We start from the raw sequence: 9,054 nt of genomic DNA, 5'->3' as shown, positions 1-9,054 counted from the left end.
TTATTCTGTTCTCTCTATTCATGTTTCCGCGATTTTCTTCAAACGTTGTAAAGCTAAAAAAAATAAGTACACTTATTATAAATTCTACAATTCTATATTTAATTAATTAATTTGAATTCAGTGCAATTATAAAAAGTAAAATACTCTTACTCTTTCTAGAATTTCTAAATTATGGGAAGATATACTATAGAAAAATAATTCGAGATTGAAAGACGAAAATCAGACGACATAAAAATCGAAATTGTTGTCGGGTAAAAAGTTCAAACGGTTGTATTATTTGTGGAAATAGAACCAAATAAGGCTTAGAGATGTTCGCAGTTCTTCACTTTCTTTACCGTTTTACATTTTAACATAGCAACTCAGCCACAGTGGAAAATGTTTCCTGTTTCTAAAAGCTTTGTGCTTGTTTTTAAACTGTCTGTGAATTAGAATACCATAATTTCAAAATCAAGTGCATAACCAAATGTCAGATGAAAGTGACAAATAAAACTCAAGACAGATTTTGAATACATGAGTTGAATTTATGGATTTCTTTTTTTTAAGGAATTGGTGACTGCATTAGAATCCATTATTATCTTTTACGGTGGAAGTGGAAAATTTTATGTGAAAACTTTTTTGTTTTTGCTATTTACTTTTTATTTGTAATCCAAATTTTTTACCACTGTCGAGATTCGTATCATAACACAAATGTACTTCAACAACACATATGTTTGAATATAACAAACTTCATTACAATTATTATGAGAAAGGCTGCTCAATGATGTTGAATATATTACACGTCATTTATAAATTCTTGAAACAATAATTGAAAAATAAGGTTTAATAAAAACTTGTGCAACTTGGGAAAAAGACACACAAAAATGATTCAACATATAACGTAGCCTCAATTTATGCTAATTAGCGAACTGGATAATTGTCTTAATTTGATTGGATAATTCACTTAGTGATATATCAGAAGTTTACGTTTTTAAACATATTTATGTATAATGTTCTTGTATTTACTTTGTCACTTTTTTATTTTGCTTCACTTTAAGATCAATGATAAATGAGTTTAGTAGTCAGTAATGAGACACAAATTAGACCTTTCTTTTCTTTATAGGGTACAGGAATCTTTCCAAACAATGACACTTTAGCTAATCAAAACGGGTTGATCGGAGCAGCTTGTTGCTCAATACTATATACTAGGTAGATACTAATTAAAAGTAACCGTTACATTCTATAGTTGAAAAGTATCACATAAAGCAACTGTCAGTTTCAACTCTCCCCTTTAGATGTATTACGTAAATGTACTTTGGCTGAATAAACTTGGATATCCGTTGACAACGCTCCAAAACGTTTCATAATACGTAAATAAAAAATGTGTGTTGTGACTGAAAGATTATCGTTATGCAAATACGTAAACGATTTCCTGCTGTGATTGGTGCATACTTTCAACTGAAGCGCCACCTATCTTGATCGCACGTCAAGAATTTTCCAGTGTGTTGAGTTATATTGCCCCCCAGTGGGTCAGCGGTATGTCTGCGGACTTACAACGCTAAAAACCGGGTTTCAATACCCGTGGTGGGCAGAGCACAGATAGCCCATTGTGTAGCTTTGTGCTTAATTCAAAACCACAAACCACTTGAGTTATATTGTCATATTTTATGGTTATTTTAGTGTTTTTGGAATTATACCTTTTTATTTCGTGCAATAATTTTTATGAACTTTCTGAACAACGGTTTGTCTTTGGACTTATATTGCTAAAACCAGGTTTCGATTCCAATTGTGCAGTTTTGTGCTTAATTACAAAAACAAACTTCCTGAACACTTTAAATTACTTTCAATGTTAATCCCATAACTATCATTTTTTCAAATGACATTGTAAGTTTGAAACGTATTGAAATGATACGGTATTTAGGTATTTTCAATGCGAACGTCACTATATGTATTTCATAAAAACGTTAGAAAACATCAAGCTCCAGACACAACGTTCAATAATTTTAAATTACTAGCAAGAAGAGTGCAACCATTTAAGTTCGTCACTTATACAACTATTTTTACGAGAACAGCGGTATTTATATCACTTTTATAACATAACATATCGTGACTCAAACCTTGAGCCTTCCAAATGGCAACACATTAGTCACTAAGCACGGCTAAAAGACTCATGTAAATTTTATAAAGCTTGTTATTAGAGGTAGTTCATTTACTGAAGTTGTGCCCGTTCGTAAAGTCAGTGTCTTTAAAAACTTTTCATGTTACCAGATTCTTGTCTCATCTTCCACATTATTTTGCTCTTAAAATATATATATTCATAAATAAAGAAACATATTTTTTTCCAATTTTTAAAGAGGCAAAATTAATTTTTCCAACAAATTACAACTTCTATTAAAGTTTTATTCACTATTATAAAGTATTAATGTGAAACGTTAGAACTTATACGAACATGTATTTTTGTTAAAATTAATTACTATATATTTTTCACTTTGGAAACAAAATACACGTTTCCTCATAAAAGAAAGCGAGGTTATCACAACTTCCATTCCTTATCACGGAAACATTTGTTATTTTTTAAATGAAGGTGTCATAGTCACATACTGAAAATATTCACTGCAATTAAAAACATAATTTAGTAATTTATTTAAAAAAATACAAACCTGTAAAGTTTGAGGACTTAATTGAATATTTAATGTTGGCACATTTTTACACAGTTTCAGACATATTTCTTCATTTTTCTTAAAGGAAAAACTCTTTTCAAACACGAGTCTTATAACTTTCTATGTTTTTAATGAATCAGTTTTAATATTTTCCTTCAAAAAGACAAGTACAGTAAATATGACTGCTCTATCTCACGAAAAGCGAGTGCAAGTTTATGATTTTATATTTTAGTCATTTTAATCACGTATGATTTGTTTCCTGGACAGGAAACATTTTATATTAGTCCTCACATCACCTGAACGCTGGAGACGAGGGTAGTTGTTGAAGAACACCTGAATCACGTGGTACTTCCATGCTGTTTAAAGGATCTTTTTCACTAACCCTTGCTGCCACCTGCCGGAGCTGATGTCTCGTTACCTCTAGATGTTGTCGTATATATTTTGTATCAGGACTGAGCTCAAGTGCTTTCTGAAAACAAGCCTCAGCCTCCACCAATTGTTGTTGTCGATAATACACTACACACAGATTATGCAGGCCTTGGATATTGTTGGGATCTAATTGGAGGATTTTCACGTAACACTGGAAGCACAAAAAATAATTATTGGTAGTCCAAAGTTAACAATACAAAGACAATAACCATATAGGTGATTAAGAATCTGTGAAGCGTACTTCTTACAAAAAAATGTGTTTCTTTTCTGTCGTATGGAATGAGCCTTTTTGAAGAAAATAGTTTGGAATTTTGTGTCCAGTCTAAAATGTCAGACCGCTTGTAGTGGTAGGAATTTTCCGGTGTATACTTGCTTTTCTTTGAAAGCTTTGACATTCAAAACAACAACAAAGAGATAAGCCGTTTATCTTTGAAGGAATCCTTATCCAATTTCATTTGTCTGGAAGAACCTTTTGGCCCGGAAATATTAAAATTATATGTCAAGTCCATGCTGTTTCTGGCCAGGTGGTTAAGGCACTCGAATAGCTTTGCGTGAAATTTCAGAACAAACCAAAACAAGCCCAAGATGTTTCCAAAATGATATAATTTCATAATATTTGCCTCTTAGCTGACATTTCTATTTTTTCACTTCCCCCCTTACCATTCCACAAGTAAGTGAATGTTTAATATGCTGCCATATCAACAACTTTCCTACTGGCTTAGAATGCATTCTTTTGAAATATTGTATATTATTTTTTATTTGCATTTGTTTTATATTAAGTTAAATATAAAGCTACCCACTGGACTATCTATACTCTACCCACCAGTGGTATTGAAACCCGTTCTCTAGCGTTGCAAGACTGCAGACATAACGCTGTGCCACTGGTGGGCTATTGTTTTTCAAAAAGATTAATTTTACAAGTAAAACTAAACGTTTGCACAGGAGTTATCAAACTGTATTAAGTAGGTATCCCCGTGGAGAAGTGGTAAGATTACGGACTTACAACTTTAAAAATCCGAGATAAGATTCCCCGTGATGGACACAGTAGATTACCCAATATGGTTTTGATCTAAAACAAAACAAAGAGACAGGAATATTAATCAGCTAATTATTCACTCATAGCGAAACATTATTATGTTTCAAGTGACTCAATAATCGAAGAAACGTAAAACAACAATAGTAGCCGTTATTTGGTCGAAATAATGAAAGAATAAAAACAGTTCCATTTCCAATAGACATTTGGTGTTGTTCTTAAAGAGATGGTCATAAGACTGAGAAAGGTCGTTGTTCATGATGCATGATAGGGTCACTGACCGAGATATCGGTAATATGTTGAAAAATGAGAAGAGCCGACAAACATTTTGGTTTTTAATCCACCTCAGTGGACTTTCTTAATGACTTCAGTGTATCTTAAGCATAAAAAAATAGCTGTTCCTATATTTATGGCCAGGAGGGTTAAGGATTCGACTCGTAATCTGAGGGTCGCGGGTTCGAATATCTGTCGCACCAAATATATTCGCCCTTTCAGCCGTGGGGGTGTTATAATGTTACGGTCAATCCCATTATTCGTCAGTAAAAGAGTAGCCCAAGATTAGGCGGTGGGTGGTGACGACTAACTGTCTTCCCTCTAGTCTTACATTGCAAAATTAGGGACGGCTGGCGTAGATTGCCCTTGTGTAGCTTTGCGCAAAATTCAAAATAAACAAACAAACAAACAAACAAATCTATACTAATACGTAATTTTTAGTTCGAAGTTTCCACAATCAATCAGATAAATTCAGCAATCACCATATGACCTGGATAAAAAGACATATATAAATACATGAATACTGGACTTTACCATATGAAGCCAAACTAGCAGGCCACTAGGTCATGCCCGAATAATATAGGTTGATAAACGAATAACATAAATATATATATATAAATAAGTAGATATTGAAATGGCTATGAACAGATAATGGTATTTATGCATAAATTTGTAGATTTGAAACTTACGTACAACAGTGCAATTAGAATTTAAGTGAAAAGTACAATTCTCCACCCTCTCGACTATCAGGAACAGAGATTGGTAGCGGAGAAGAAGAAAGTCTGTAAAGTACATTACAAAGATTAGAACGATAATTAACTCAGTAGCAATTACCTCTTCCGCTGCTCCGAGATCTCCAAAATGATTGATGTATATGTCTCCCATCAGAATCAAACCCTTCACATGATCTGGCTGACTCTGTAAGAAGCGAAAATAACATTTTAGCCTGCTTCATTTGTTTAGGATATTTACGCAAGGCTACACGATTGCTGGCTGCACTATTCACCTCCGATTTGAACTGGTAGACTACGGGAAGGTAGAAAGTCAAAAGCACCCACCGCTAATTCGTGGGCTACTTGATCGAATAGTGGTATTTGACATTGACTTTTAAAACAATCTACGACCCAGATCGTGTAGCGCAATTTCGTGACGATGTAAAGTGAACCATACACCCTCGGATCTGTATTTCAACACGCAAACAACTAGATAACATTTTAGTACAAGTAATGCCCCATTTCCAGTGGTGCAGCAACATGTCTGCGGACTTCTACTGGAAGAAACTGGGTTTTGATACCGGTGGTGAGCAGAGCACAGTTTGTGCAGCTTTGTACTTTATATAAAACAACAGTAAGTACAATTAATAAAACATTTTGTAAACGTAAAATGATGTAGATATTCCAACGCCAAGAAAGATTGCCAACACGAATATAAGAATGATGCATCTATGCATAGAATATCCTTAAATGACCTTCAGTATTAAAATTTAATGCCACAAAGTAAAATACACAATTAAAAAATGTTATGAAGTTGGTCAATTCGACCGACCTCGTAGCAAAAGTCTCTAATAATCAAGACATGTTTTGACTAAACTTGTTTTTCCTAGAATGTAAGCCCTAGGTTTTTAATAATGCTACATTGATACGCACCATAACATGACAATGATATTATGATAAACAAACTGCATATCATTCTTATATTATTGTTTGCATTATTTTTGGCAATGTCATTTCGACATCATTTTGTGTTTACAAAAAACAACAACTTTTATTACATGGTCTGTGACGTCTCTTCTCCTGACTTAAAGTTATTGTGTCCTATGAATCTGTTAATAAAACGAATACATTTAATATTTATGTTTTTATCGCCCAGAATGAACGCCTCATTTTACGTAATCAGATTTCAGGTCTTTCGACCATTTTGGGGCCCCGCATGACCAGGTGGCTAAGGCACTCGACTCGTAATTTGAGGGTCACGGTTTCTAATCCCCATCACACCAAATATGCTCGTTCTTTCAGCCGTAGGGGTGTTATAATGTGCCTGTCAATCCCATTATTCGTTGGTAAAAGAGTAGCCCAAGAGTTGGCTGTGGGTGGTGATGACTAGCTGCCTTCTCTATAGTATCACACTGCTAAATTAGGAATGACTAGTGCAGATAGCCCTCGAGTAGCTTAGCGCGAAAATTCAAAACAAACCAAACCGACTATTTTGAATAGGGAAAATAAGTGAAATACTCACACCTTTACAAATTCACGTTCACAATTTATTTCTTACAGATTAATAGAAGAGTCTGTAACTTTCTTCCAGTAACCTGTATCTGATTTATTATTTGTCGTTAATCACAATGATGTACAATACGTTTATTTGTTTGTTCTGAATTTCTTGTAAACCTACACCAGGGCTGTCTGCGAGAGCCATCCATAATTTAGCAGTGTAAGACTAGAAGGAAGGCAGCTAGTCATTACCACACCCCCCCGGCAACTCCTGGGCTACTCGTTTACCCACGAATAGTGGAATTGATCGTCACATTATAACGCCCCACAGCTGAAAGAGCGAGCATGTTTGGTGTGACGGGGATTCGAGCCCGCGACTTTCAGATTGCGAGTCCAGCACTTTAACTACACGGCCATGCTGGGCCGTTGTCAAACGAACTATCGGTGCTATGCCTTTATTGGGACAAAACCTCAATATTTAGCATTATAAGCTGTTACGTTTACCGCTGAACTACCAGGCGAGGGCTTTTGTTTTTAGTAATGTCATTGAAAAAGCTAAACACAAGGTATTAGTTAGAAAATTAGTACTGTGTTTTAATAATTTAATACAATGGAAATTCCGATTTGTAATATTTTTTTTGTGTTGTTACTGAAACCACAACATAAATTCACTTAAATATTTGCAATTCTACGGACCTTTTATTTTTAATTTTTAAGTCAGTTTAATTTATTTTCTACGTATTTTTTAATTATTAATAAGTACTATTCCTTCGGTATATCAGCGGAAAATTTACGATTTCCAACAGTAAAAATGCAAATATCTCATTGTGTTATTTTGCGTTAAAAACAAAAGGAGCAAATAAAAAATTTCCAGTAACGGTTGGTCACAGGTACCAACTACGCACTTTCATTAATATTTATCGAAACAAATTACTGTGGAAAATAAAATTTCCAGTAACGGTTGGTCACAGGTACCAACTACGCACTTTCATTAATATTTATCGAAACAAATTACTATGGAAAATAAAATTTCCAGTAACGGTTGGTCACAGGTACCAACTACGCACTTTCATTAATATTTATCGAAACAAATTACTGTGGAAAATAAATTTTACAGTAATTTCAGAGGTTCGCGCAAGAATATTTAATAATATAATGTTTTTTTATGAACTTAGATCCCAAGGTGAGTTTACAAAGAGGGTAAAATTCGTTAGATTTCACGTCATTTAAAATTGCCAGTTTACAAAAGGCTTAAGTCGCAAAATATACTGTTTAATAAATTGTAAACACATACCTGTAGAAGCCGTTTAAGATAGACAAAAGCTTCCAGTGGTCTGCTTTCACCTGATAAAAGCAACGCTAGATTGAACAAAGCACTTCCGAGGTTTGGACGAACCTGAGAGAGAAAAAACACACCAAATAACCAAGATTTACTTAGTTACATTTAAAGACAGAAGAATTCCAGACACCTTTATACGTCATTTCCGTTTCGTTAAGAGTCTCCAGGGCCTAAAATGGACTCTTTACCGATTACTTTCAGCTAGAATTTTCGAGAATCGATGCGAAATCAGGTGTGTTTTTTTTTTCCTTAGGAAAATGAAAAACGCCACGCTGGAATCTTCTCATCAGAGGAAACTGCATTATGTTTATCTTTAAAATATTGATTAATTACAGGAAACACTTCAATCTGGGATTCATGCTTTAAGCTATTAAGCTCTGAAACATTCAAAGCAGAAGGTTGGTTTGTTTTCTAAATTTCGCGCAAAAGTACACGAGGGATATCTGCGCTAGCCATCCCTACTTTAGCAGTTTAAGACAAGAGGAAAGGCAGCTAGTCATCATCACCCACCGTGAATTCTTGGTCTTCTGTTTTATCAACGAATAGTGGGACTGACTGTCATATTAAAAAAAAAAGCACCCTCGGTTGTGAGAACAAAGGCGTTGGGTAGTGGGGATTCGAACTCGCGACCCTGCGGTTACTTAGTCGAGCGCCCTAACCACCTGGCCGTACCGGACCGCCAGTATGGGTCAATAATATATATATATATATATATACATGTTTCTATGTGTGTGTGTGTGTGATTACAATCGAAAGATTAGAACAGCTTTCGTTGTTAATTAGGTGCTCGGCCACCTAATTAAAGATAACGTAAGATGTATAGTAAAAAAATAGAAATAGATAAAAATAAACATAATTAACTTTACTGATATAAAATAATATCGACAAACTTGTGTAAAAATTTCCAACGCCATACTCGAATCTAGAAAAGAATACAATCTTTTCCAGCTTGGAGAAGTAGATAATTATTATTTATAACAGCAAAGATTACACAAGTTCACAAACCGCAGACTGAAATATTTAACTACTCTTTTCTGACAGAACAGTGGGATTTGATCGTCACTCTTATAACGCACTTATGGCTCCACAGTACTGAACGTGAGTATTATTGTTATTTTTCGGTACTGCCCCTTA

The 9,054-nt window shown here is 34.4% G+C and overlaps 1 protein-coding gene across 2 annotated transcripts in view; it reads right to left on the bottom strand.

Annotated features, from left to right (window-relative positions):
* Positions 1–2,761: 2,761 nt before the first annotated feature.
* Positions 2,762–9,054, bottom strand: part of LOC143250970 (protein O-mannosyl-transferase Tmtc3-like) — a 121,091-nt gene continuing 114,798 nt past the window's right edge. For both annotated transcript variants that reach the window (XM_076502225.1, XM_076502227.1), the window contains 3 exons: positions 7,876–7,977; positions 5,206–5,289; positions 2,762–3,216 (listed from right to left, as the gene is read on the bottom strand). In XM_076502225.1, the coding sequence (XP_076358340.1) occupies positions 2,929–3,216; positions 5,206–5,289; positions 7,876–7,977 (474 nt within the window). In that variant the 3' untranslated portion in view covers positions 2,762–2,928. The remainder of the gene's footprint in view (positions 3,217–5,205; positions 5,290–7,875; positions 7,978–9,054) is intronic.

Source organism: Tachypleus tridentatus, chromosome 5 (genome assembly GCF_004210375.1).
Source record: "Tachypleus tridentatus isolate NWPU-2018 chromosome 5, ASM421037v1, whole genome shotgun sequence".
In the NCBI taxonomy this organism is placed as follows: domain Eukaryota; kingdom Metazoa; phylum Arthropoda; class Merostomata; order Xiphosura; family Limulidae; genus Tachypleus; species Tachypleus tridentatus.
This window is presented reverse-complemented; position numbering and strand designations above follow the sequence as displayed.